This window comes from Uncinocarpus reesii, genomic scaffold (genome assembly GCF_000003515.1).
Source record: "Uncinocarpus reesii 1704 scaffold_1 genomic scaffold, whole genome shotgun sequence".
Classification (NCBI taxonomy): domain Eukaryota; kingdom Fungi; phylum Ascomycota; class Eurotiomycetes; order Onygenales; family Onygenaceae; genus Uncinocarpus; species Uncinocarpus reesii.
This window is the reverse complement of record NW_003052500.1, coordinates 2,839,141-2,866,657: the sequence shown is the minus strand read 5'-3', so window position 1 is coordinate 2,866,657 and position 27,517 is coordinate 2,839,141. Positions and strand designations below refer to the sequence as shown.

The 27,517-nt window shown below is 48.3% G+C and overlaps 9 protein-coding genes across 9 annotated transcripts; 8 read left to right on the top strand and 1 right to left on the bottom strand.

Annotated features, from left to right (window-relative positions):
• Nucleotides 1-401: 401 nt before the first annotated feature.
• Nucleotides 402-1,449, top strand: UREG_01169 (nicotinamide-nucleotide adenylyltransferase 2; the record flags this gene model as incomplete). The annotated part of the gene is made up of 3 exons (XM_002541607.1): nucleotides 402-709; nucleotides 816-1,089; nucleotides 1,147-1,449. The coding sequence occupies 3 exons, from the start codon at nucleotides 402-404 to the stop codon at nucleotides 1,447-1,449; spliced, it is 885 nt and encodes a 294-aa protein (XP_002541653.1).
• A 1,163-nt stretch (nucleotides 1,450-2,612) lies between these two features.
• Nucleotides 2,613-3,758, top strand: UREG_01168 (uncharacterized protein; the record flags this gene model as incomplete). The annotated part of the gene is made up of 4 exons (XM_002541606.1): nucleotides 2,613-2,782; nucleotides 3,024-3,323; nucleotides 3,408-3,556; nucleotides 3,616-3,758. 4 exons carry the CDS (start codon nucleotides 2,613-2,615, stop codon nucleotides 3,756-3,758), a joined length of 762 nt encoding a protein of 253 aa, XP_002541652.1.
• A 597-nt stretch (nucleotides 3,759-4,355) lies between these two features.
• On the bottom strand, nucleotides 4,356-8,449 carry UREG_01167 (uncharacterized protein; the record flags this gene model as incomplete). Its single annotated transcript, XM_002541605.1, has 4 exons — nucleotides 4,356-5,332; nucleotides 5,393-6,357; nucleotides 6,409-7,694; nucleotides 7,751-8,449. 4 exons carry the CDS (start codon nucleotides 8,447-8,449, stop codon nucleotides 4,356-4,358), a joined length of 3,927 nt encoding a protein of 1,308 aa, XP_002541651.1.
• A 1,918-nt stretch (nucleotides 8,450-10,367) lies between these two features.
• Nucleotides 10,368-13,916, top strand: UREG_01166 (serine/threonine-protein kinase PAK 3; the record flags this gene model as incomplete). Its single annotated transcript, XM_002541604.1, has 6 exons — nucleotides 10,368-10,398; nucleotides 10,924-11,798; nucleotides 11,879-13,198; nucleotides 13,272-13,353; nucleotides 13,414-13,748; nucleotides 13,812-13,916. The coding sequence occupies 6 exons, from the start codon at nucleotides 10,368-10,370 to the stop codon at nucleotides 13,914-13,916; spliced, it is 2,748 nt and encodes a 915-aa protein (XP_002541650.1).
• Nucleotides 13,917-15,308: 1,392 nt separating this feature from the next.
• Nucleotides 15,309-17,693, top strand: UREG_01165 (uncharacterized protein; the record flags this gene model as incomplete). Its single annotated transcript, XM_002541603.1, has 8 exons — nucleotides 15,309-15,348; nucleotides 15,572-15,605; nucleotides 15,679-15,754; nucleotides 15,836-15,934; nucleotides 15,999-16,119; nucleotides 16,176-16,790; nucleotides 16,841-17,053; nucleotides 17,107-17,693. The coding sequence occupies 8 exons, from the start codon at nucleotides 15,309-15,311 to the stop codon at nucleotides 17,691-17,693; spliced, it is 1,785 nt and encodes a 594-aa protein (XP_002541649.1).
• Nucleotides 17,694-18,557: 864 nt separating this feature from the next.
• Nucleotides 18,558-19,229, top strand: UREG_01164 (uncharacterized protein; the record flags this gene model as incomplete). The annotated part of the gene is made up of 4 exons (XM_002541602.1): nucleotides 18,558-18,562; nucleotides 18,625-18,859; nucleotides 18,921-19,092; nucleotides 19,144-19,229. 4 exons carry the CDS (start codon nucleotides 18,558-18,560, stop codon nucleotides 19,227-19,229), a joined length of 498 nt encoding a protein of 165 aa, XP_002541648.1.
• Nucleotides 19,230-20,353: 1,124 nt separating this feature from the next.
• UREG_01163 (uncharacterized protein) lies at nucleotides 20,354-21,166 on the top strand (the record flags this gene model as incomplete). Its single annotated transcript, XM_002541601.1, has 3 exons — nucleotides 20,354-20,396; nucleotides 20,572-20,699; nucleotides 20,759-21,166. 3 exons carry the CDS (start codon nucleotides 20,354-20,356, stop codon nucleotides 21,164-21,166), a joined length of 579 nt encoding a protein of 192 aa, XP_002541647.1.
• A 1,188-nt stretch (nucleotides 21,167-22,354) lies between these two features.
• UREG_01162 (uncharacterized protein) lies at nucleotides 22,355-22,993 on the top strand (the record flags this gene model as incomplete). The annotated part of the gene is made up of 3 exons (XM_002541600.1): nucleotides 22,355-22,470; nucleotides 22,610-22,736; nucleotides 22,823-22,993. The coding sequence occupies 3 exons, from the start codon at nucleotides 22,355-22,357 to the stop codon at nucleotides 22,991-22,993; spliced, it is 414 nt and encodes a 137-aa protein (XP_002541646.1).
• A 972-nt stretch (nucleotides 22,994-23,965) lies between these two features.
• Nucleotides 23,966-26,761, top strand: UREG_01161 (TEF1 protein; the record flags this gene model as incomplete). Its single annotated transcript, XM_002541599.1, has 5 exons — nucleotides 23,966-24,206; nucleotides 24,262-24,357; nucleotides 24,544-25,275; nucleotides 25,328-25,504; nucleotides 25,554-26,761. 5 exons carry the CDS (start codon nucleotides 23,966-23,968, stop codon nucleotides 26,759-26,761), a joined length of 2,454 nt encoding a protein of 817 aa, XP_002541645.1.
• Nucleotides 26,762-27,517: the final 756 nt, after the last annotated feature.

Genomic DNA, 27,517 nt, shown 5'->3' with positions numbered 1-27,517 from the left:
TTTGCCATCAGGAAGAACAGCCCTGGACGACCTGCGTTTGCTCTGTGAATAAGTCACGGCTGTCTCCATTAACTAGTTAACCAAGCCAGCTTTGGGCATCGGTTGATTCCTCACAGTTCATCGTGCTGCAACGCCCCTCACTCTAACAATGGTTCCATGACGAGACTCACTTCCTCCTCCTTCGGCAATGCAGATATAGCCTATTCCTTGTCAATACCCTGCTTCTCCCCGTGACTACACCCGTCATCCGGTTGCCAGTATCTTCAAATTCATTAGACTGTCCTCGAAGGGCCGCTTATATCTGCCGGAGCGCCTTTTTTTTCGCGCATCCCCCTCGCGCTCAGTTTTACCCCTCATCGCTGCCTCCAGTCATCCCACCAGCCGGCACGATCGTCCCAACCATGGACGGGCACCATGACGACCCCGATCGGGCGCTTGATAACTCAGACGGCAGCCCCTCGCAAGCAAGCCTATCCTCCTACTCTTTTCCTGATGACCGACTGAAGAAGGTCATGGACGACCAGGAAAAGACGCCATTGCTCCTGGTCGCGTGTGGCTCGTTCTCTCCTATTACCTATCTTCATCTCCGCATGTTCGAAATGGCGGCGGATTATGTGAAATTTAGCACGAAATTCGAACTCATTGGCGGCTATTTATCGCCTGTGTCGGATGCATATCGGAAAGCTGGTCTTGCCAGTGCTCGACATAGGTATGGACCCGGCTTTTCAACACTAATCTCTCGTGTTCGATTGCGCGCTTCACTGGGCATGAGTAGCTCTTGTTCCTAGGATTCGCAAGCTGACTTTATTCATTAGGATTGCCATGTGCCGATTGGCGGTGGATAAGACATCAAATTGGCTAATGGTTGACCCTTGGGAGGCTTTACAAAAAGAATACAGTCCTACTGCAAAGGTCTTGGACCATTTTGATCACGAAATCAACACAGTCCGCGGTGGAATAGACGTTGGCAATGGGACTCGCAAGCCGGTGCGAATTGCTTTGTTGGCTGGAGCAGATCTCATTCACACCATGTCTACACCTGGTGTTTGGAGCGAGGAAGATTTAGATCATATCCTTGGGCGTTACGGCGTAAGTGTGCTCTCCACATTGAACATGTTAGCCTGCTAACGCCTCCTCGATAACCAGACATTCATCGTGGAACGCAGCGGCACAGACATAGACGAAGCCATCGCTGGTCTACAACCTTGGAAGGATAATATCTACGTTATTCAACAGCTCATACAAAACGACGTGAGCAGTACCAAAATACGACTATTCCTTCGTCGTGAGATGAGCGTTCGGTATCTGATTCCCGGGCCGGTCATCAGTTATATTGAAAAGCATAATTTATATGAAGAAGATGGTGTTGCGAGTGTCTCTTCGAACGCCGTCGATAAAGGGGCAACCAAACACCACACTTCCGAAGCCAAGGCTTCAGCTTTCGACTGAGAGCCACACCCACCACTATCTCCATATTCTAAATACCGGCAGAAACAGGCTGCCGCGACTATGATATTTCGCAGTTTATGCGCCTCAGGCATGCAGGAAGTCCCGAACGGTGCTCCTTGATTTTACATCGTCTATCTTATTTCGATCCGATGGGCAATGGTTGGCTATTTACGACAGTCCAACCTCGCTGCAACGAAGAGCACCTGCTAGCGTCCATCATTTCGCAGAATCCGGTTTGGCTGGATTGGAAAATTCGGAAGCACAATAGAGCACAGCCCTAGAGAACACCGCGTTCAAATCAAACCCTTGCACTACTTACGGAATCGGTGATAGATCTTTTTTACACTGGCGCTGCGAAGCTGTGGAGGCGACCGTTATGGTCTCATGTTTCACTAGTGTCTGTTTCGCTCCAGGCTTTTGGGAATCCCAGCGACAGGCGTATTTTCTCATGATATGTACATAATACTACCTTTGCCTCAATTATGGCCCGCCCGTTGAGTGTCCTCGCTGCCATGGTCCGTTTTCGTCCCAACCTAGATCCATCCTCGTATGTCGTCATGCACGATAACACAGCGCCGTCTCCGCCCAGCATCCCGACTGTTCTTCCAATTCATTCTGTCTTGATCCCAGCGCGGATCTGCTTCCTGTATCCACCAGCTTAGCTAAGCCCAACAGTGTGCCTGTAAATCTCTGTTAGTGTGATCAAATTGGCGACAAAGAGTCGAGTCAATTGCTTCTGTCTGCCTGGGTTTTCCATCAAGGGTCCCGTTTACATCTGAATTCGTTCGAACCTGGTGGGCGTGGCTCGAGGTTCCTGACCGTGTATTAGTCTATAACCCAGAGGTGAGTTCCGTCCCCCGGTTCCGCTCCCATTCCCCCCCGCCTCCCGTTACCGCCCCTCCCCCGCGATGTGAACGCGGAGTGTTGGGAATCAACACCAACATGCAATTTTGCAGTTTAGCCCTCGGGGAGGTGGCCATGCCGTTTGCTTCAGTGTTTTTGAGTATTGAACGAAATCTACGGAGGTTGTTTCTTTACTTTGAACAGTAGCAACTACGTCACAGTATACAAATGTTCACCATGACCAGCATTGAACTCAGCCAACTTACGGGATATCTCTCTATTCATTAGGATAACTAGAAATATCAGAAACCACCGCGAAGATGGGCTCTCATGAAGTTTTGCCGGCTATGAAAACAAACCCGAAGATCATCTTCTTCACAGACTTTGACGGGACTATTACTCTGCAAGATAGTATGCAGCTTCCATTACCATACTTTTTGCCCTCTCGGATTTATGCTAATGAGGCTATCCTGCAGGCAATGATTATATGGTACGCCGGTCCTACCCATTATTCTCTGCTTCTCAATATCGGATAACTGTTGTCGGAACGACTGGGCTTACCGTGATGTCCCGAGACACATATAGACAGATAATCTTGGTTATGGGAAAGAGAAACGCCGCGCAGGAAACTATGCCATCCTGGATGGCACAATAACCTTCCGGTATGTCTCGCCCATTTGCCATTCTTAGTCAACCGCAAAGCCATTTGGGTCGCTAACCTTGGGAAACAGTGATGCTTTCCGTGACATGCTCGACAGCGTCAAAAACCCATTCGACGAGTGTATCCGCATCCTCTGCGATAACATGCAACTAGACCCTTACTTTGCAGAGTTCTACAACTGGGCTAAAGACCATAATGTCCCCATCGTAATCCTATCCTCCGGAATGGTTCCCGTCATTCACGCATTGCTCGTGAAGCTTCTAGGCCATGAGCCAGATCATATCCAGATCGTTGCCAACCAGGTGAAGGCACGGCCAGGAAAGAATATTAATGAAGAAAATGGCTGGGAAATTGAATACCATGACGATAGGTACTGACTCTTTCTCTGCTTGTGGGTTTTAATCATGGTTTCGAGGATAATCATCCTAACTGAGTCGCTGCTTTGCTTTCCCAGTCACTTTGGCCATGACAAGTCTATTGAGATCAAGCCATACGCCGCTCTATCAAGCGATGAGCGCCCCACACTGCTCTATGCGGGAGACGGTGTTTCGGACCTCTCGGCGGCATCCCAAACAGATTTGCTTTTTGCGAAGAAGGGGCGTGGTAAGTAGTCGATTGGTTACGGTAACTATCACTTAATCATGCTGCTAATCAAGGCATAGATCTCATCACGTTTTGCGAACGTGAAAAACTCCCTTTCACCATCTTCGAAGACTGGTCTTCTATTCTTGAAAAGACCAAGGAAATCTACGAGGGCAAGACGAATCCAAAGGTTATTGCTGAGCAGCAGCTGCAGGGGGCCTAGGTGGGTAGCCGCCTTGCCACCGTGGATTGCACTTTGACACGTTATCTCTTATTATTAGAGAACAATCTTTTCGATTATTAGTTGATACGATACAGGGAGCCTAGAAGATACCATGTTTAGATCTTACTATAGATAAAGTGTAGTTTGATAGACCGGTATTTGATATAGAATTACCTCTTATAAAAGCTGAGGACATATTAACAGGGCTGTGCGGGTATTAATGCATCTAGTTAAGGTGATTGTAGTCCAATTCATTATCCACTGAACTTAAGCAATGGTTAAAACGTGTCATTTGCTCCGTACAGTGTACTCAATGCCGTGTTAACACAGATACTCGAGAATACCAGAGTCTTCTCGTGGAGTTCCTTTGATTGCCACTCTAAAATACATAACTACAGACTGGTATTATATATAACCAAACTTCAAATACACCATAAAAGGTAAATATTTTCGAAGACCAAATCCTGGGCGATTTAAATGACCCGGATGGCCTAAAATGCTATTTAAATATCCTGCGATCGCATCTATGCATAGCGATGGATGGCATTCCCGTTTCCAAAACAACATATATATCGTCGTAAAGGGAGAAGGAACCAATTATGCTCTCCCGTTCCCACTTGTACCTGCCTTGACAGCATCTAAAATCATATCTTTGGCGATTTCCAAGTTCTCCTTTGAGCCCTTGATTTCTATGGCTTCGCCGCGTGCTTGGTCCTTGGGCACATTGATCCTGCAGCCAGTGCGTTTTCGAATGGCGTTAATCTGGCTACCACCAGGTCCAATCACGAATCGATAAGTCTTGGGATCTGGAAGAATCAAATACCCTGTGGCTGATGGTTGCGAAGCTGACGCCATGGCTTTCTCCAAAATTGCCTTTGCTTTGGCAACGTTTTCTGGCTTGCCAGAAAGAACCCATGGAATAGTCCCGGAAGGTGCATCCCCATTGCTGGAAACAACGACTTTCCAGGAGAAAGAGTCAATAGAGGCCGCAGGATCATCAGTAATCAGGGGTAGTGAGCCAGTATCATTCGCACCCCGAGATTCCGATGGACTTGAACGTGAAGGGATTTGTTCTCCGGCATGATCAACGGTAACCTGGTGATCATTCCGCAAGCGGCGAAAGAAGGCTCCGTTTTCTGAAATTATATGGTGGAGATTGCGAGGTACATTCACCGTCTCACCTTGCTGCTCTTTCAGCATGGCTAGTATATGGCACTTCGCATTCTCCACAGAACTAGACGGTCCTCTGATTTTGACATCAGTCCGATTAGATCCTTGTTTAGGAACATCCAGAACGATGTTGAATTGTCCTTCTAATTGACGTCGGGTATCTCCTCCCCGTCCGATGAGATGGCGGTGCTGGGACTGGGGAACATCAAAAGACGTGACGACTTCATCCTCCTTTTGTCGAACAAACTCTTCGATTGCAGCAATGATTTTGGTAATAACGGTTTCATGGCCCTCTAAGCGTATACTTGAATCATCGCTCTCAGGACGAGGAAACTTGACCATTCGGGCCGCAGTTCCATCCTCCGGCCCGCCACATTCGACGACAATCTTTCGGATGTTAGAACCTAGTTACAATGCATTAGTTTCCATCCGTACAGTCCAATATGAATGCGATTAGCACTTACCACCACTGCCAATAAGGGACTTGTGATGCTTCTTGTCAACATCGATTGTTTTTGTCACAGTTTCATCAAATTCCTTGGCACGCTGCAAAAGAAGTTTTTGTGCATCCTCCACTTGCTTCTTGGTACCTTTGAGTTTGATCTCAACTCGCCCAGAAGCATTGATAGAATCGTTCATTGAGGGAACGTCGATTTGCGCACCGGTTTCTGTACGAAGTTTGTCCATTTCACGGCCACGTTGGCCGATCAAGGATGGAACTTGACTTTGGGAAACTGATACAGAAGCTGTGAAAGAGTGGTCCGCAACCCATCGATACAAATTGAGTATCTCTTCTCTTGCCTCATCAGCACCTTTACGAGGTCCTCGAATGACCACCTCATCAGGCGCTTGGGCGGTACGAGTGTTTCGCACGCTGCCAACTTCACTGGCAGCATCGTTGGTAGGCTCGTCCTGGTTCGCCGTCCTGGGAAATTGAACACGCACATTGTATCGGTCTTGTAGTCGATTAACTTGACTACCTTTTTGCCCGATCAAGTCTCGGTGATATTGAGGCGCAATCTTGAGAACATAGGTTGTTTCATCCTCTAATTTCTTTGCGAGGGCAAGAATCCGTGATTTGGCAGCAAGGGCCTTGTTTGGCGGTCCCTTGACCTCAACTTTGCCGTTCTCGACTTTGATATTAACATCAAACTCGTCTCGAAGCTTGTTGATATTTTCTCCCTTCTTCCCAATAAGGACATTGGCAAATTTCTGGGGGAAGTCAAAGAGTATCTTGTTATCTCGCTCCTTTTCATCGCGTTCCTGCTCTTGCACAAAGGCAACAATTTTGGGTACGAGTTGTTGAACATCATTCGACCGTCCGCGGAGTATAACCTGCTGATCAGCAAGGACAACGCGGACCGGAATCTGATCTTCCCCCTTTGCACTTTGATCACGTGCTACAAATTTCCGCAATTTTTCATGGAATCTAAGTAAGGGTTAGCAGAGCATCCCGCGAACGGCTTGCGGGACCACTCACTTTGAAGGAACAGGAACAGAGTTTGAGACGATATCACTCTGGTCACCCAGAGCGGAGAGAAGATAGTTTTGAGCCTCCTTCAGCGCGTTTTGAAAAGCTGCAATTTCTTCGGCGGATGGGCGCTGCCGTGGAGTTTCAGCCTGGTTAATGCCTTCGCAAACAAGCAAAACATCGGAGTTTTCTGATTCGTCTGGCACGACCAAGTGGACTCCATAACTTTGCTTCAGCTGCGGAGCACTGCGAGAACGAAGGAAATCATGATAGTATGGATCCAAAGGCATGATGGCAAGCTTAGATGGCGGGTGAGCTTGTACCAGATTCAGAATATCGGACCGCGCGCGGATTGTGTTTTTTCCATCCCTGGAATAAACCTCCCAGACGACTGGTCCGTCCGACGACAGCAATGGCAAGACGATGTGAGCGTCGTGCATCCTTTCGAGCTCTTTAATAATCTGGCGTTGTTGCAAATACCTTGTGAGTGCACGGGCATAAGCATGCGGTCCAGTTGGAGCATTGGGATGTTGGCGAGAGAGATCGATACTAGCCATTTGCATGCTCGTGGCCAGGTCCATCACCCGGTTAACTCCAATCTCGATTTGCTCAGGAGGCCCAGTGACTGTTAAGAACTCCGTTTCATCGAATGGTGGAGGGAGGATCACTGAGCAGCCTGTTTCAGCCAAGAAGTCATGTAAGGAGTGTCCTTTGTTTCCAATAATAAATTGGTGCTGCCCACGGTTGATAGCTAGGTGCCGAAGGGCGATCCGGCGCTGAAGTTCCTGTGCGCGTCTTTCAATCTCAGCACGCGCCTCCTGTGCACCCGTGCGGTCACCGAAAACATGGATATGGCGATCTGGGTCGGGAACAAATTGAATTTGGCCTAGAGGCGCCTCCTGGGGCGGTGGCCTCTTTGACCAGGTGTCATAACGGGGAACTCGGATCTGAGTCTTTGTGCGCTCCTCTAAATCGTTTAGATCCGAATTGTGTGCTCCGGCAATGAATGGGAATAATTCAGGGGGAATGCTTTTCAATTTAAGGTTGATATTGGAGGTTCGTTCCTTGACTATTGCCTCAATTTCACGCCTTGCCATTTCAGCAGCTACTGCATCACCCTCAATCGTGACGTCGATCGTATTGCTATCGTCGTCTTCATCTTGAACACTAGAATCGCTCAGCTTAGGTACTTGGATTCGAGCTCCGGTTCGCTCATGGATTCCTTGTACTACGGCTCCCTGGCGACCAATAATATGGGCCCGGGCAGATGCTGGAACAGGAACACAAACGGATTGCTATACAAGACAGTCAGCGAAGGATACCAAAAATGAGCCGTTGTGAAAAGAGCAACCTTTGAGCCAACTTGCTGGGCAACCTCCTTCAGCGCTTGGCGGACGGCATCAACTGTGCCCGTTCCTTCGAAGATATAGGAGCCACCAGGGCCCTCGCGAACATCTAGTCGGGCCTTAGATTTCCGGCTTATCTCCCTTACAATATCAGATAGAGGTTTGCTCAGCTCGCTCCGCGCTAGCATTTGCGATGGTGCAAAACGGATTTGCTCGACATGCTTGCCGGGCATCGCTAATCTTGGGCCTCCAAGAGAGGTTGCAACATTAGCAGGTACCGGAGTAGCATTGCCAGAAGCGGGGGCCGATGTGCGAGAGGTAAAGTTATTCCTTGATCCTCCATTAGACAGTGCGGTTGGCGGAGTGGCTGCTTTGCGACCGTCCCATGCCATTGGCATCGCCGAAGGTACACGAGGCTTCGTTCCACTTCCGAGGGATGGGAAGAGCTCCTCAGACTGCACGTCGAAGGGCACGGTCTTGGGCTTCGGCGCCTCGGATTTCTCCGCCACGACTTTCGAGTCTGCCTTCATTGCCGCTGAAGATGGCGGTGGGTGGAGGATGTCTTGCTCATCCTCAACTGCTTCGACTGTCGGCTGGTGGGCTTCATCACGTGCATGCTTTTCCTGGAGAAGCTCAGCGGGCGACTTGGACAATGCGGCCGATGAGCCGCCGTTCACAATCAGTCCGGGCTGTTCGGAGGCCATTCCGGGTACGAGAGTATGCCGAAATTCGTGGTTGCAAAGCGAGGCAGTTAGAAGCAAGAACAAAGGTCACGCCGGTCGACAGGCCAAAGCACGCTCTGGTTGAAGTCAATTGGACAGAATTAAGAGGACTTGAGCGCTGAAGTTAATAAAAGCGCCGGCGGAATATTGAAGACACGGCCAGATCGTTAATATCCGGCTTGATTGAAGGTCAGAGGTAGTGCAGCGGGAATCTATGAGCAGGGCCGTTGACAGTCGAAGGAGGTGGGTTTTGGGGAAGTAAAGGGGGAATTGACCCGTCAGTCCATTACAACGAAGAGAAGAAGGAGAATAAAAAGGAAGTAAAAATGTAAACAGAGAAGGGAAATAGGGAAAGCAGATTGAGAATGAATCCCAGTGTCGTCACGATGTCGTGAGAACGAAACTTTTTTTCTTTTTGGTGGGAAGAAGCTGGAGGAGAGGGAGAGGCAACGTTGCAGTTCGCCAGTGAGCCAGACTCGAGTCAGTTTAGCGCCTCGATCCAACACTCGGCCCTCGAGGAAGCTTCAAGCAGAGCCTTATAAAATCACGTCGACTTGAGAGAGTCACCGTATGGGTTACTGACAATTCTTACCGAGTCGCAGAAGCCGGTGAATATAGCCTTTGTGTTTTCGGCCCGCAAGTTTTATCAAACGAGATCAGACGAAACGTCCGGCACAACATTTTCTAACCTCAGGTAGCTACCCGTTGCTGAAGCGTCAGACAATAAATAGATAATCGCCCCAATCTATAAATGGCACGGCCCGAAATTTATTTATGGTCCTACAGAGCACTTCGACCTCGATGCATTATTCTTGAAAAGCAATGCAGATAAACATCGTTTGGGGCACGGTGGAAATGCACCCCCAAGACGTGTGGAGAGATGATAGTCAGCAGCAAATACTTTTCATTCATGTTGTACCGACCCTTCTTCCGTCCAAACTCAGGCCTGTTTCGAAAGAAGCGCCCTCCGGATACCGGTGTGATGCATGCGTTCTCCATCAGCAGCCATGCAATTTCAAGCCCGGCCCCCACGGACACCTGCAGTAGAGTGTTGCTGGCCGAGATAACTACGCGTTTCATGTCTCCGGAAAGGGAGGATGAGAACGCAAGACGAACGCAGAATAGAAGTCCGACACCAAGTTCCGTGTTACCCTCTAGACAAAAGTGTCAAAACAGTTGGGGGTCGTGAATATGCCAGGACATCACCACAGAAGACATTAGTTCTCATTGCTATGAAGCCATCCATATGGCGTAAATTCCGGTCATATCTTTTACTTTTCCATGCGTCAACAGGGCTGGCTCCGAGAGTATTAGGAGACCCCCATTCAACTAAACGGGAGAAGAGCTCTGTCACATCCACAGCATGAGATGTTGTGCCACTGGGATCGACAAGTTCCGCGGCCAAATTGGCAACGAAAAAGTGAATCAGTCCCTTATTATGTATCAAATCCAGCAATAAAACGGAGTTGATTGTTTTCGTGCTGCTCATTAAAAATGTGAAATTGAGGAATCTGTTGCACCGTTGACTCCGTCCAGCAAGGATATCTGAGCTCGCCAAGTCCTTGGGCTCTCTGTTCCCTGAAGAGTTTTTTTATATCCTTGAGCCATATGAGTTAGTTTGTCGACCCAGATGAACATACGTAACGCTATGGGAAGCCAGGAGCGTTTTTTTCCACGGGAGAACCTGGTCTAAGAAGGGCAAAATCACCACTAATAAGCTCCACAAATGGACCACACCCAAAAGCCCTATTATTCAACCAACTCCCATTTTCATTCCAGACCCTTCCAGTCTGTTTCCACTTAGAGGAGCAGTGTAATTTACAAGATACACCATCAACAAACAGATAGTGAGCTCCAACAGTGATGCTCTGAGGCAAGTGGTTCCCTCAGGATTTCGACAATGTTGTATACCCCGCAGAAAGGGTGGCTCAGTGAGTAACACCTGCATGGGAACCAGACAGTGTTAAAGAGTACACATTCCCATCCCGTAACATACAGGCAAGTAATAGTTACAGAGGATGTGGAAGACCAAGAGTGCAGTACAGAAACCATACATTGATACAGTGTTTGGGACGTGTAAAAAAAGCGACCACGCCCACCAATCAAAAGCAACAAACATTCAGTTTAGCGTGTAAAGTCGATACCGCCAGCAATGGTGTTGTCCTTTCTGAAACACTGCTGTATTGGGCCCTCCTCTGGTCTTTATTCCCCGCATCTCCCACTAAGTACGGAATTACGATCCACGTGTTACTGGTTCAACTTCAAGCAGTCCCAGGTTTCCAACCTAGCAAGTGAACCACAAACGTTGTCCATCCCACAGAATTTAATTGCTTTGTTCCCTTTTTAACTTCATCAAAGAGAAAGGAATCGTCTCTACAAGACTGCACAGCAGAAAAGAAAGGTCTGACGGCCAATCCGGGTTGCAGAGCCAAAGTGGCTTGACTTCCTTCATACAGGCCACTTTTCGTTGGGTCGTTTGCTGCCGTCTCCCTTGCGCCCAACCCGCCTCCTGATATCCGTTACCGTCAACCCACTGCTTCTCAGCGGCTGCATCCGTCCATTTCGTTGTGCTAGGGCTTGTCCCAGGGACATGGATTCAACAAAAGCTTCCTCTCTTCAACAGCCCAGGCGAACCTCCACCAAGCTGCTGAAGCAACCGCCGCCGCTGTCGTCGAGTTCCACCTGGTCGATTAAAAAGCAAGCCAGCAACAATTCCCTTCGAAGACATCCATCTGCTCCAATTTACCCGCGATCCCACATACCCTCTAACCGCGAGCACGCTCGAACGAAATCCGGCGGCTTTGGCTCCTCTACGTCCTCAATCGACCAGCACAGTGACCATAACTCACCCGGCGCGCAATACAACGAGTTTGGAAACTATTCATCGCCAAACTCCGCCCATAACACTGCCCGATCATCACTTAGCCTACAGAATTCGGATGAATTGATTGGCTCGCGCTTTGATACTCGCGGCATGCTGAACGCACTCGAATCCACCCAGATGCAGTCCTCTCAACGGCCCCCTCCCCTCCATAGCTATAATACCAGCCCGGATCCGCGAAGTACTCCAACTTTGAGAAATTCTGGCGTGTTCAATTCAAAGGAGCGACGTATGGATCCGCCTAGCCCGGATGGCACGATAATAGCGGCAAAGCGACATTCAGATGAAGGAACTACCGTAAAACCAGGCCTAGGCGGGAGGAAAAAGTCCGGGTTTTCAAACTTTGTGAATAGCATGCTTGGATCCCCCCGCAACATAAAGATATCAGCACCCGAAAATCCAGTTCATGTTACTCATGTTGGCTTCGACAATGAAACCGGCCAGTTCACGGTGAGACTAGCTCTGATTTTTATGCTTGAGCAGTCAAAAAATTCTCAGCGGAAATAAAACTAATATATATTCTTCCCCAGGGTCTACCGAAAGAATGGCAGATAATGCTTCAGGAGAGCGGAATCTCGAAGAAAGAACAAGAGGAGCATCCCCAGACCATGGTTGAGATCATGAAATTCTATGAGAAGAACACTTCGGGCAAAGATGATGATGGCGTATGGCACAAATTTGATCATGCAAAACCAGCTGATCTTCAGGATCATCAAGTAAATTCTAAGGCTTCTCCTGGCGGACTGAGTGTGGGCCCTTTTTCTCCGCTCACAGCACTTACCTCACCTCCTGCGAGCCCGAGATTCCCGCAAAATCATGAAGGTAGCTTTGAAAATCCCAGGGCGCCGCCGCCTATTCCCAAAGCTGCCTCAGCGACAAGTCCACTCTCCCCTGGCCCCTCACCTTCGGGCACCAATTGGGTTCCAAACCGCGCAGCGCCCAAAGCTCCGACTCCGGCAGCGAGTAACCTTGTGCCTGCTCGTCTCCCTCCTCAACCACCCGCACCCAAGGATAGTCGAACCGTCCCGGAAGCGCCTGTACACCCATTTGGCGTCCGACCGATCCCTGAAACGGAGCCACTGCCCCCACAGCCTCAGCGCAGCCGATCCAACTCGAATCAGACCATGACTGGTGTCGTCTCGCGGGTACCTCAGACCATGGTCACTTCACCTGTTCAATATCAGCAGTTGCAAGAACAAGCTAGCACGGCAGCGCATCAGGCTATTACCAGCAAACAACTAGAACGTACCCGTAGCCAACGCCAACAGCAACAGCAACAGCAAGCACGGTTAGCAGAACAATCAATTCAATCGCGACCACAGCAACAACAATCGGTTGATCAAATCCCGAGACCAGATCAACCAGGATTCGCAGCTCCAGTCCCGCAGCAATATGGGCTTACTGTCGACCCAGCCCAATATCCTCAGCAAGCACGCGCAGGCCCTTCGCCGAGGTCACGACAACGCGTTCGACAGAGCAACGGGATCGAAATCAGAAACCGTCTGCTTTCGATATGCACTGCTGGCGATCCCACTCGCAAATACAGAAACCTCAACAAAATTGGACAGGGTGCATCGGGTGGTGTCTTTACTGCGTATGAGAACGGCACTAACAAGTGTGTTGCTATAAAACAGATGAACCTAGAACTCCAACCAAAGAAGGACTTAATTATTAATGAAATCCTTGTGATGAAAGATAGCAGACACAAAAATATTGTTAATTTCATGGATAGTTTCCTGCATGGCGGCGATTTGTGGGTTGTGATGGAATATATGGAAGGTGGTAGCTTAACAGATGTTGTCACGTTTAATATCATGACTGAGGGTCAGATTGCTGCGGTTTGCCGAGAGGTACGTGAGAGCCAAAAAAGCTTGTTTGAAGGTCATGAGACTAACTAGTTGTTAGACGCTTAACGGGCTTCAGCATTTGCACTCAAAAGGTGTCATCCACCGTGACATCAAGTCTGACAACATCCTTTTATCACTGGAAGGGAATATCAAACTGAGTGCGTACTTCATCTCCTGTTTCTCATATTACTGGAGTTTTGCAAGCTAACATCACGTAGCCGACTTCGGGTTCTGTGCCCAGATAAATGAGTCACATAACAAACGCAACACCATGGTTGGAACGCCGTATTGGATGGCCCCTGAAGTTGTGACCCGAAAGGAATACGGTCGCAAGGTCGATATCTGGAGCCTGGGAATTATGGCAATTGAAATGATCGAAGGAGAGCCACCTTATCTTACCGAATCTCCCCTGAGGGCTCTTTACCTCATCGCGACCAATGGTACCCCAACTATCAAAGACGAACATACTTTATCTCCAGTCTTCAGGGATTTCTTGCATTTTGCGCTAAGGGTTGATCCTGAAAAAAGAGCTTCTGCTCATGATTTGCTTACGGTATGTGGAACCTAGTTCTTCACCCGTTGTGACAACCATACTCACCATTATCTTGCTTTTCAGCATTCTTTCATGTCACTTTGCGAGCCGTTACCGAGTCTTGCACCGCTTGTCAGGGCTGCACGAGCTAGCAGGGCGCAGGAGAAAGCTCAAAAGGGCGGCATCTGATCACCGCATTCAATTTGCAATTGACCAAGTACGCAGAGACCGTTTTCGGCTTAAAGATGTCAACGTCTTCATACGTTATACCCAAAATAAATCATGATTGCAATTGATCATGAGTTATAAATCGACGACCTTCATGCAGGCAACGCCGTTAGACAGCCTTCACTAACACGCACCCTCGCAATTCCTGTTTCAATGCCAACATCATTTACCGATACCCGCTATAGACTTTACCGACTCTAAATGTTTCGATGTGTTTGTTCCTGTCTATGATTATCAGTGCCTTGCCGCTTCGTTGCTGGGCTTGGAGCAGTTTCGAAAGGAGAAAAAATAAAAAATGTTTCCAATTGCCACTCCTACATATCATAGCTTCTTGCTTCTCCCACCTTTACTCTTCTCGGGTGTCCGTTTTGTTCAGTGACCAGGCGTTTACGGTGTTCTCAGCTTCTGACCGATGGTGGATGGTTATATTTACCGGATTAGGAGCGCCTCTATGAGGGAACTTTGCATCTACTTTCTATGCCTTCTATGTCCACGCTCTGACTTTTCATTTCGTTTCCCCTCTCCTACGGTGATATGCGATATGTGGAATCTCGTGAACTACTGCATTTTTCCATCCCATCCCCATGCTTTTAGTCCTTTACACCATATTACGTTTTGATACCGTTATCTTTGAATGATTTAAAATGTCTTCCCGATATCGAGACATCACATCTGCCACAGTTATTTCCGACGCTATGGGAGGCACAAGGTATACGATGTGCCAGGTGCTGTGTATGCTTAGTTTTATTGTTGCACGCCAACTCTACCCCGAGTTTTATGACTTACTTTGTTCATTATAAGGTGACTAGATCGCAAGAAATTCAAGCTACCATTCAACACACTGCCTTTGCATATCACAAGCGGAAACTCGAGTAAGATATTGTTCAATTCAGCACTTCCCATCAAGTTTCGCATGGCTTACGTCATCATCTTGGTCACAAGGAAGTAGTAATTAGTGGATGGTTGCGGCTGTAAGGCATCAACGACAGGCGTCTTAAATCGCATGCTCTTCACCAATCTTGTCTTTATCATTGATGGCCCCGTAGCATCTACTGGTTGCGCCAATCGTTCACCTGTTAGACACCGCGAATCCTTACCACCCTTTGGCCGAACTCTCGGCATAACTAATTAACTAGTTAGCTGAACTCGAAGCTATCCCCAACGGCTCAAGGCTTCCACGTTACTCGCATAGTTATCCACCACCGTGCTTACGACGACTTTGGGAAGGGAACGGCTTTATATTGCCCCGTGCTCTCTGTGCCTTGAAAATCACTTCTCATTATTTGGAAGTTGAAAACCTTTCTCTCGTTTCAAACCGTTGAAGAGGAGCTGCGCTCGGTTTCCCCCCCCGCCATGTTTCGCGCGCAGCAGAATGCATATGATGATGTTGTCGGTAAGTTTGCTACAGATGAGAATTTGCTTACTATCACCTTTCTAGTATGCGGAAGATAAAATGTATGCTAAAATTCATCAATAGCTAAGGCGACCGATGAGAATCTTACCTCCGAGAACTGGGAATATATACTTGTATGACATGTTCCCCTCCCCCCTCCGTTTTAGCCTCGCTCGCTCTCTCGTCGCGTGTTTACGCATGACAGACTACTGGATCTTGTTAGACGTGTGTGATAAGGTGTCTGGGGATGAATCTGGGTATGGAGCATACAATTAAACTTGAGGATGGGTTATGAGGCAGACTGGCTAATTCGTCGAAATTGTGCTATAGCGCAAAAGATGCGGTGGTCGCAATGATCAAACGACTCGCTCACCGCAATGCAAACGTGCAGCTTTACACGTTGGAGGTTCGTTCCATCTGCTTTTGACCTGGGTAACTATTTCTTAGTATGCGGGGCATGCGGCTAATGTCAATGTGATCGTTGTAGCTTGCCAACGCCTTGTCCCAGAACTGCGGAGCGAAAGCACATCGTGAATTGGCATCAAAGAGCTTTACAGATGCGCTTTTACGTCTAGCGAGTGATCGGGTATGTCGCTACCCCAGTGATATTCAAAGGAAATCTGCTAATAATATACGTCGCGCTCCTATAGAACACCCATCCCCAGGTCAAGTCCAAGATACTCGAGAATATGGAACAATGGACGGAAATGTTTTCGAGCAATGCAGATTTTGGGATTATGGAACAAGCTTACATGAAGCTAAAATCGCAGAGTAAGAAACCAATCATATTGGGACTTATCGTAGTGACTTACACGGACTCCAACTAGATCCAAACATTCAACCGCCTTCGAAACCGACCAAACGTCAAATAACCGATATAGACCGACAAAAAGAAGAGGAGGAGCTGCAAATGGCGCTCGCTCTGTCTATCAAAGAGAAACAACCAGTAATAACTGCACAACAAGGCAGTTCATCTGAGGAAGCTGCTACTAGCTCGTCTACTCAGTCCCATGCCGTACCCTCTGTGGGCATACCGTCTGGCACGACTGCTGCAACCGTATCTCGCGTTCGGGCATTATATGATTTCCAGCCGTCAGAACCCGGAGAGCTTCAATTCCGAAAGGGCGATATCATAGCTGTGCTAGAGTCTGTTTATAAGGACTGGTGGAAGGGTTCACTAAGGGGTCAGGTTGGCATCTTTCCGCTAAATTATGTTGAAAAACTTTCGGACCCAACGCAGGAGGAGCTCCAACGAGAAGCCCAAATGGAAGCTGAAGTCTTTGCCGAAATAAAAAATGTGGAAAAACTTTTGGCTTTGCTGAGCACGAGTAGCTCCGAATTAAACGTACAAGAGAACGAGGAAATTACGAAATTATACCATTCAACGCTTGCGATTCGACCGAAGTTGATTGAGTTGATTGGAAAATATTCCAAGAAGAAAGGTAAGGGACTTGGATAACAGTTTAAATATTTTTCACTAACCGGGTCGCAGATGACTTCACCCAACTCAATGAGAAATTTATAAAAGCCCGAAAAGACTATGAGGCGTTATTAGAAGCATCTATGGCTCATCCAGCGCAACCTCACTTTGGGCGACCGGCAGCTCACTCATTTGGTTATCCACCCCCTGGAGGGCATCCAGGCTATCCTTCAACGGCGGCGCAACAAGAACCACAACGCTATTATACCCCTAGGCCCGCGCAAGGTTAGTGATTTAATAGACCGTTTGTGAGGGCCTGGCATTAACATCATGGGTAGACCCACAAGCAGCTCCTCATAACCCCCCGGTGGGATATTATGGTACTGAATCGAGCACAGTTTCTTATCAGCCTACGTCCCAGTCTCCGGAATTCCAAAAGCACACACCGCCAGGCGCCATGCCACCACCGCAACAGCAACCATCTCAACCACCACAGGACGGATATTCGCAAAGTGGAACTTCACATTACCCGCCAAAGACAACCTTCGACCATCCGCAAGAATTGGGCACATCCGTTTATGACTCTCCACAAGGAAATGCTCCACAAACCATACGGCATTCTTACCATCCATCAATGCAACAGGATTTCCAGAGACCCCTACAACACAATCAACGACGTTATTCTTCGCAGGAGAACCTAAAGCAGCAAGCGTTATCATCTAATCCACCATATCCTATACAGACGTCTCAAGAAACCCAGCAACAACCACTATCACCGCCGGCGCCAATGCACCAACCTCCGCCCATCCCAACTGCTACGCCATCACAGGCACCCTATCCCGGCGGCGGTTATCAAGCATATCAACCACCCACCGCACCACAACAACATAGCCCAACCTCCAACCCCGCTGCGTTTTACCGATAGGTGCGTTGTTTGAGATGTTATTTAAATAGGATACCATTTTGAAGCATTATGGCTATAATTCGCAGTGCTGGAACCAACAAAATTGCTGTCAAATGAAATATATCTATTGCCATAGGAGACCGGGGGGTCTCAAAATAACCCTTGTCTGTTTTCCCTCACCGTTTCCGGTCATTTTGCCTATGTAATGATATCATGTATACTGAATTGATAGTCGCTTCGGTAAATTCTAAGCGCTAGATTATTTAGCAAGGTGTACTTTTCTATATGAACTATTAGGTACTCGCATACGAAGTATCGATCTCGACGCCAAGACGCGTAGGTAACTATTGTTTAATTACGTAATCAGTCTCTCAAGTTAACTCGTTTACCCCTGAGAAAAGTTGTGAGCCAACCTTGCTGGATGTCGTATTTCAGCAAAAGGGCGGGCTAGCCAGACGCTGAAACAATTTTGACAAAACGTGAACATTGTGGTGACTTTCTATTTTCTGTCGCCATCAACTGAACTGCCTGAAGACCCTAAAGATCCGGCACTCGCTAATACCATTAAGCTCTCCTTGTTGCCGACACGTTATGGCTGATGGATATGTCCCCGTGGATGATGACGATGATGACGGGGACATTACGCATTATCCCGCAGAAAGATTGAGCACAGAGGATCGATTGCCACTTTTTGCTCGGCCAGGCGTCATTTTTGATCAAGAGCGTATCAACCAGGGGGTTTCTTCTGCTGAGTCTCTGCATGAGCATCATCCTAGTCAGGTACCGTTATTGCTGAACCTCTCCAAGTGGAACGCGTGCTATTTTCAGGGTACAAGACACTGACGTTGGAGTCGTACTTACAAGGAGATTACCGGTTGGGCCTCAATGTGGTGAGTAGTCATTGTAGTACTAGTTTTGCCATTCCCAGGCGAATGCTGAATTCGGACTCTAGGCTGGCATATCAGTCAATTGGTGCTATTTACGGAGACATTGGAACCAGCCCTCTGTACGTTTTCTCAGCAGTGTTCACGTCTCCACCGGAGGCGTACGATTTACTTGGAGCTCTTTCGCTCATCATTTGGGCGCTGATTCTCATTGCTACGGTGAAGTATGTGGGAATTGTGCTCTGTGCCAATAATCATGGCGAAGGCGGTTCATTTGCGTTACTTTCTTTGATTAGACGCCATGTACGTGTTGATTCGAATGGAAGCCACCAATGCAGTCATTTTATAGCTAACCATCGTCTAGGTTCACTTGGATTGGCGAGATATACTATCCGAAGAGAGTGAAGAGCAAACTTACAAGGAAAAGAAGCTAAGAAGCTTCAATTATTCGGCCAGGAATGCCCTGAGGCAGAGCCCTATGGCCAAGCGGCTGGTAACGGTTTTAGCTGTGCTTGGAGTTTGCATGGTCATGTCTGGTAGGATGCCCCTATAGCTACCACTTTTGACCCGGCTGATGGTGTATATAGATGGAGTGATTACTCCTGCGCAATCGATTCTGGGCGCAGTTCAAGGTATCAAAATTTCACGTTTTGCCAATCTTGAATTTTCCTAAAGAATGATTTAGGGATTAAGGTCGCGGCGCCCGACATGTCAACCAATGTCGTAGTGACCATTACATGCCTCTTGATCGTTGTGCTATTTGCCATACAACCTTTTGGTGTATCAAGGCTTAGCAACTATTTCGCCCCCATTGTAATGGTCTGGCTAATATTTAACATGGCGTTTGGAGTATACGTACGTATCCCGGTTACTCTTGTTATTGTGTAGCCCTGATTTGTATAGAATCTGGTCGCTTTTGATCATTATGTGATTACGGCTTTTTCCCCGAAATATGCGATTGATTTTATGATTCGACACAAGTTTGATGGGTGGCATTCTCTTGGGGGTGTTTTATTGGCGTTTACAGGTATAATATCCCAGTTCTCCAACTACATTCGTGCGAACTCACTAACTTTTCGTAGGCGTTGAAGCACTGTTTGCCGACCTCGGCGCGTTTTCAGTTAAGCAAGTTTTCCAAGGGCGGTGATAAGGGGGATTAACGCTAAAAGGGTTTTCGTTAGGGCGATTCGGGTCTCGTGGCTCTGTTTTGCCTTGCCCTGCTTACTTCTTACCTACTGCGGCCAAGCTGCATATATAAGTGTGCATCCGGATGCGATCTTGAACCCGTTATTCAAAGCGGTTCCGCCGGGAATGTATTGGCCGACTCTGATACTGTCGATCTTGGCCTCGATTGTTGCATCTCAAGCCATGCTCACGGGAACGTTCCAGCTGATTTCGCAGGCTATTCGAATGGCCTATCTGCCTAGGATGAGGCGTGTCCACACATCGAAACGTGTGACAAGCCAAATATATATCCCGTTGGCGAACTGGCTGATGATGATGGGGTCGATAGCAGTTACTGCCGTTTTTAAAACTGTAAGTCTTGAGGGAGTTGAGTTTTAAGATTATTTGCTGATTCAGACAACATAGACCACCCGGATCGGTAATGTATATGGTGTATGTGTCGTTGGAGTTAGCTTTATCACAACTTGGCTTGTTGCACTAGTGGCGATTATCATCTGGAATCTGCATATTGCGATTGTTCTTCCAATCTTCCTTTTTATTGGGCTCCTTGATACGCTTTTTCTGGCGGCGGCCCTTGCTAAAATACCGGCTGGGGGATGGTTCACAGCAACAATGGCCGCCATCCTAACAAGCACTCTGCTCATTTGGAGCTACGGTGAGGGATGTCAATTCAATGCAGAGCGAGATGAGAGTTCGTCCCGGTCCACGCTATTCACAAGCCATGACCGCCAACTGTGGCTCCGTGACGGAAAAGCAGAATATTCGGTCAAAACCATCAGAGGTGAAGTTCCCACGAGTGTGCTAGCGGGAAATCTACTGACACGTAGTAGGAATTGGTGTTTTCTTAATCGAACCGAACTCGAGGTCTCCTCCGGTTTTCGATCATTTCATCAAGAAATTCGAGGCAACGCATGCAGTGTCGATTCTCCTCCAGATAAAGCCTCTTCTTAAATATTCTGTAAGCGTGACGCTTGATGATACCCAGAAACGCCGCGACCTAACACAATTACCATTCAGGTTCCTATTCGAGATCGCTTTACCCTAACCGCCACAAATATCACAGGGCTGCATCGTGTCACCCTTCGTTACGGTTATGGGGATACCCTCTCTTGGGACTCCTTTGAAGAAACGTTGATCGATGAGCTTGGGCTCAACCATCCCAACGAAGACCCCGAGTCAGAGGGTTATACGGCCACTGACACCAGTTCAATCCCGCTCGCGCGGCCAAGTCAGTTCGCATCCCCGAAGCCAATCACTTACATTGTCGGAAAGGATAAGTTATATGTCAAGAAAGACTCCGGCTTCGTTCGAAGAATATTCCTCAGTGTCTTTATCTATCTGAAGGGCCATGAGAAGACGAAGCTCTCTCGTTTAAAAGTTCCGGTTGACAGGCTGGTCGAGGTTGGATTTTCCAAGGCGATATAAAGCGACAGGGCCATATGCATAAAGATAGACATTCCATTTTTGATAGCGAATTTCCTTTGATCATCGTTTTTCCTGTTCTCCAAGTTCAAATTTCTTTTCAGATTTCTTTCCGCACGGTGTTATGACGGAGGACGGTTGGAGATGCCTGAGCCTCGGCGTCTGTGCGGGATGAATTCCGGGTTGTGGATAAAGTCGAGGTTGGGTTCTCTACCTAGAGGAGCTAGCGAGAGCATAGCTCCAGGGCCACATAATGCTGATCACATTGCAGGTGCATAGTTTTAATCGTTTATGGAGCATCGTGTAATGCCGAATTTCAATCTTCAAAGCAGGGCTTCTCAAGCAGTACATGGGCCCCTGGCCCCCTGCACAGGCTGCACATGAAAAATGCCAAGACCGGACTGCGCAGGAACTTTCCTAATTTGGATATGTTCGGCGAAACTATCCTATCTGGGAGACGAAATCCGGGCTCGCTTAATAAGCATTCTCCGATTGGCTATTCTGCTTCAGATGTCACATGCTGCGACGAAAGGGAATATCGACAGCTTGAACGTGAAGGCAAGTGTGCAGCAAAGGATATATGTTATGGGTTACCTGTCTGAAAGGAGAGGCGATTTGGGCTTATCAGAGAACCCGGAGATTTGGCCCGGGAGGAGGAAAGTGACCGCCATGGATTGCCCTTGGATTCCCCGGGTCGAAATCACGGTTCAAAGCCTAGAAAGCTATCCAGAGCGATAAGACTCCACTGGAGGCTGGAGCATTAGAGATATTTCCCCTCACTTTTGGGGGGTTCCAAGGAGACCGCTTTCTAAATTGAAAAGGAAAGCCGAACATCCCAGCTTGGGAGACCAGCATTAATAAATTTGCTGTCATGCATTCTGTTGGATTTTGAGGAGCAGCTGAAGTTAGCCTACTAGGCCAGGAACAAGCTGGTGCTGTTAAGAAAAGGGCCGTGTGGATAGGCGGTTTCTGTGGCTGGCTCGATAAATTTTCCCTCAACGTGAACTAAATTATTTCAACCACCCCGTTTAAATATCCACCCAACTGTTTGCCGTCAATTACCAACCGACTTCTCCTTCAACTCTTCTTCCTCGCTGCTTCAATTCTCTCTATCCCACATTCACCTCCACATTCCCTTCTCATCGCATCCAGGCGTTTGATTTCAAGGTCGCAAACCTCTTCCAAACCACAATGGCCAACAAGGAATTCACCCTACAAGAGGTTGCTGCTCACGACAGCAAGAAGGATCTCTATCTTATCGTTGACGAGAAGGTCTACGACATTTCCTCATTCGTTGATGAGCATCCGTAGGTTAACTTTGTTGCTCTTTTGCTCGTTGGATGTGCCCGGCCGGGGACGCCGCTCCCCCAGACTGTGCACCGCCTGTCCCAACCTGTCAATTTGAAGAGAATTTGTCGGACTAACGTGACCTGTGGCTTGCTTTAGTGGTGGTGAAGAAGTTCTTCTCGATGTTGGCGGCCAAGATGCCACAGAGGCTTTTGAGGATGTTGGTCACAGTGACGAGGCTCGTGAAATCTTAGAAGGGCTTCTCGTCGGAAAGCTCAAGAGAGCGGTACGTTGAGAATCCCGATCCTATTGACAGAAATTTCTCATGGCGTTGAATTCGGACCTCTAACTTTTGTATCTCTTCCATTTTAGCCCGGAGACCCTGCCCCTGTCAGATCTCAGACCGCTGCGACAAGCAATGCCCCTTCGGCGGACGTGTCTACTGGTCTTGGAATCGGCCTCTATGCCGTCATCGTCCTCGTCGGCGCCGTCGGCTACGGTTTATACCAATACTTGAACGCTGCGACTCCAGTCAAGGCATAGAAATATCACATGAGACCGTTTCGTTTCTTGCGACTATTCGATGTTTCTATATCTTCTTCCTACTGATACACACCTTCAACACACACTTTTGTAATTTTTTAGCGTCATGTAACGCCCTCTCAATATATGGTATCTGTTCGGTTTTCTCCCTAGACGTCTTAGTCGAGTGCAAAAAGGGAGTTTAGACAGGTGGCTCTTTCTGGACCGCCTTTGGTTTCTCTGTTTCATGCTTTTATTCCCTCACTTCGAAATCCTCCTGGTTGATGTATTTTCCAGGCCGTTGACCTCGCGCTTCTGATGCGTGTTTTACTAGGCCCCGGCGTGGGACTATTAACGAAATACTCATCAAAAACTACCATCTCGATAGAATACAAAGACTGTTGGTCATCTAGTTTTAGCGTTGTCATCAGCCGCGTGTGCTCTCATCAGACTGATTCAGGGATCATTGGGATCCCCCGCACACCCCGGAGCCGCAGATCCCGGATGGTTCGTTGCCAAAATCAATATTTGTGGAGTTTCAACATACATGGCAGTAGGTGGGAGAATTGCAGGCTTAGGCATTTTTTGATTTTAAGTCTTGTATGCAACCTAAGGATATGGAGAGGTGAACATGATAAGCTTTGAACGGGGTAAAATAATTGGTGTCAAACAGCATTTCATCAAGGATGTCAACCTAGTAGTCGCCCTCCAATACACACTTCTACGGCTCGTAGCACATGGTGGTACGGATAGCATATAGTAATAAGCAAATAAGATGCTCCGAGGTAGGAAGCTCAATCACTCTATATTATCATAGTATAGAAATATTCCAAATCGCCAGTGTCTCTACGATCTTGGGGCTGGAGGTTGAAATGACGTTGATTGACCAAATGCTTTGATCTCGCCCCGCGCTGAAACTAGGTTCAACAAAGCGCGACAAGTCACTTCCATCGCCTGTCATTCTCCCCATCCTAGTTTCTCTTCTGTGATACGATGTCCCGTAATCGTGTGAAGAATGTTGCTTATGACGATGACGATTACTACGACGAAGATGAATACGGGGATGAAGGCGAACTCTCCCCCGAAGATCGAGAGCAGATGAGGCTCCGAACCACGGAAGTCCAGGAGTTACTACGATCCGAGATCCCCCCTATCCAGGCAAAGGAGGAGGAGATATGGGAATCGCTATGGCATTATTACTACGATGTGGATAAAACGGTTGCATATCTGAGGAGTAAGACCTGATGCTCCCGTTGTTTTCTGGCATCCTGCATTTTCCCTTTGCTAAGGCGGGGTCCCGTTCCTAGAGAAATACCGACCGCCAACGCCGAAGAAGACCACAGGAGCACCGACCTCAGTTGCGAAACCGAGATCGAAAGGCGTAGGTGAGTTACTTAACTTTCCTTTTGTACCTGCCAGAAGGAAGCCCGTTTTCTTGGAGTCGTCGGATGGGCGAACATCTATCCCACAGCATGGTGCGTCTCTTGCCGATTCCCCTCCCCATAGGTTGTCAATGTGTCGTAGGCAGCTGATGTAGGATGATTCAACAGTTCCTAATTGCTGCACTACAGAATTACCTTCGCCTTACCCGCTTCCCTCCCACCGCGCTCAGTGCTCGGCCCAGTTCTCGGCCCGCGACTTCTTCAATGACTCCCCGTGGCTGAACATCCCTCTTCACCGCAAAGCGGATATTTTGGTTGAGCCGCTTTATCCTCGCCTTGGCTTATTAGGCGGAGCACAAGAGGGCCCCGGAAGGATGTCCAAGCTCGCTGCCCTGGCAGCTGCGCGGAAAAAGAAGGAGAGTGAAAAGAACAAAGCAAATCAGGAGCCTGCAGCCCCTGAGCCATCGTCTGTGCCAGTGTCATCGGAAAACCACCGCAGTACTTCGATTTCACTTCTGGATAGACTGGCCAGCAATGGGAAATCTAAAGCGGGCTCGGAAACCCGTCCCTCCAAGTTCCTACTTCGGAAGGCAGATCGGGATGCAAACAGGGCTCCGCAGGAGAGTCAGCCAACAAATCCCCGCGGATCAATGGGCTCACAGCAAAAGCCAAAGTCCCCTATCGCGTCGCCTATCCCGGGCCCCGTAAAGGATATGGCTCCATCTAAGGAGGATCTTCTTGCTCCACCCTCTTCTTTCGCAACTATCATTATTGGCAGCCGGAATGGTCAAAGGCCGTCTTGTTGCTCGTCGCATAATTTTGACATGTTTAGACTATACGGTCAGAACCTTACTGAATCTTTCAATTTTGCAGACCCGAGCCCTGATGATGTCGTTATAAATGCGCAAAACGCGGCGAAAGGTCAGCTTCGTTTTTTCTTCACGGACTATACGGTGATGCTAATGCTTCCTAGCAAATAAAGCAAAGCAGGCTAAGGCCCAGTCTTCGACTAAGGCGTCATCTGACCTAGCGGATAGCGTCAAACAACTCTCAGTACAGGAATCTATCAAACCTAAGAGCAAACAATTAGATGTTTTGGAGGAGCATCGTAAAGCAAAAAGAAAGAAAGCCGCCAACTTCGTCGTCATTGGTAAGGTTATTTTTGGCTGAAAAACAGGACCATCTCTGATCTGGTATAGGGCATGTTGACGCTGGAAAGAGCACCCTTATGGGAAGGCTGCTGTATGACTTGGGGGCTATCGACCAACGCACAGTAGACAAATATAAACGAGAAGCAGATAGAATTGGAAAGGGGTCGTTCCATCTTGCCTGGGTCCTTGATCAAGGATCAGAAGAAAGGGCCCGTGGAGTAACGATCGATATTGCGACAAACAAGTTTGAAACAGCATCTACGAGTTTTACAATACTAGATGCCCCTGGACATCGTGACTTTGTACCCAATATGATCGCGGGGGCTAGCCAGGCTGATTTCGCGGTCCTGGTAATCGATGCTGGCACAGGGAACTTCGAGTCTGGTTTGAAAGGCCAAACGAAAGAACATGCTCTGCTCGTTCGAAGCATGGGCGTTCAGAAGATCGTGGTTGCGGTGAACAAGATGGACTCGGTGACATGGTCCAAAGAGAGATTTGATGAGATTGAGCAGCAAATATCGTCGTTTTTGACGACTGCCGGGTTCCAACCGAAGAATATATCCTTCGTTCCATGCTCTGGACTTCGCGGGGAGAATATTGTCTCACGGACGGAAGATAAGTCTGCTACTTGGTACACTGGGAAAACCCTAGTTGAAGAACTGGAAACCGCTGAGCCGTATACATACGCGATCGAGAAGCCTTTACGCATGACGATCGCGGATGTTTTTAAGGGAGGGGCACAAAATCAGCTATCTATCTCCGGGCGCATCGACGCTGGGAGTCTGCAGGTAGGAGATCGGATTCTGACCATGCCAAGTGGGGAGTCGGCCGTGGTCAAAAGCCTTGAAATCGATGAAGAGCCCAGCGACTGGGCTGTGGCGGGAAACAACGTTGTCCTCCACCTCTTGGACATTGATCCCATGTATCTCAAAACCGGGGATGTGATTTGCAGCCCGTCCTCTCCGGTGAAGAATTTGAACTCGTTCACGGTCAAAGTGCTAGCCTTTGACCATCTGACGCCAATGCATGTCGAGCTTCACCGCGGGCGGCTGCATGTGCCTGGTCGCATATCACGACTTATTGCTACCTTGGATAAGGCCTCTGGAAACCCCGTGAAAAAGAAGCCGAAGATCGTGGCGCCGGGCACGGTGGCGCGCATTGTGGTTGATATTGACCAGTCGATACCTCTGGAGGCCCCAGCACGAGTTGTTCTCAGGGCAAGCGGGGAGACAGTGGCTGCAGGGTTACTAGAATGAATGAGATAGCTAAATAGCTTGGACTTTGCATATGCACTAACTAGAGATAAACTTGAATCAAAGACTTCAACGCGACGATACATTTATGGTTACGGCGATAATGAGATCAATGTTGATTGTGTAGCAGTATCAGATGAAAGCCCGGTGGAACTTCGGCGGAGTTTTGATTAAGCCATCCCGCAAGCTAACTAGATCAATTCCGGCATAGTGTCTCTTGAACCTCGGAGTAGATGCCGCTTTCAGTGTTCAGTCCACAGCGGTGCCGCCTGTCTAAAAATAGTGGAAGATGAAAGAATCTTCGGGTCCGGAATGGAAGGGGCTGAAGCTCTTCGCAACGTGGCCAAAGGGAAGTCAAGTGGCTAATTAATGATTTCAGGACAGTTCTTGCAAAAACACTGATCGATATCTGGCTTCGAAGCTGCTGGATGAATAAAGGCGTGACTGGTGGCAGTGGCAATACCAGCACGCCGGAGTGGCCAGATAGACAGCAACAGCAGCCAATCACAGCCCAGGGTCACGAAATTTTGTGGAGATCTCTGTCTGGTTAGTCAGCAATCACAGCCAATCAGATTGTGCAAAATACACTCTAAATGGGGCGCTAAAGCTTGCCACAGCCACACTAGGCCGCGATAGGACTAGTGTCGTCTGGCAGGTCGAAAAGGCCAACTATTCCTTCACCTCATCGAACGCGAAGATAAAGCTGCTCTCCTCGCTTTCTCTCGACTCTGCTCTTCCTCAAGATTGGAGCTGCCCTTC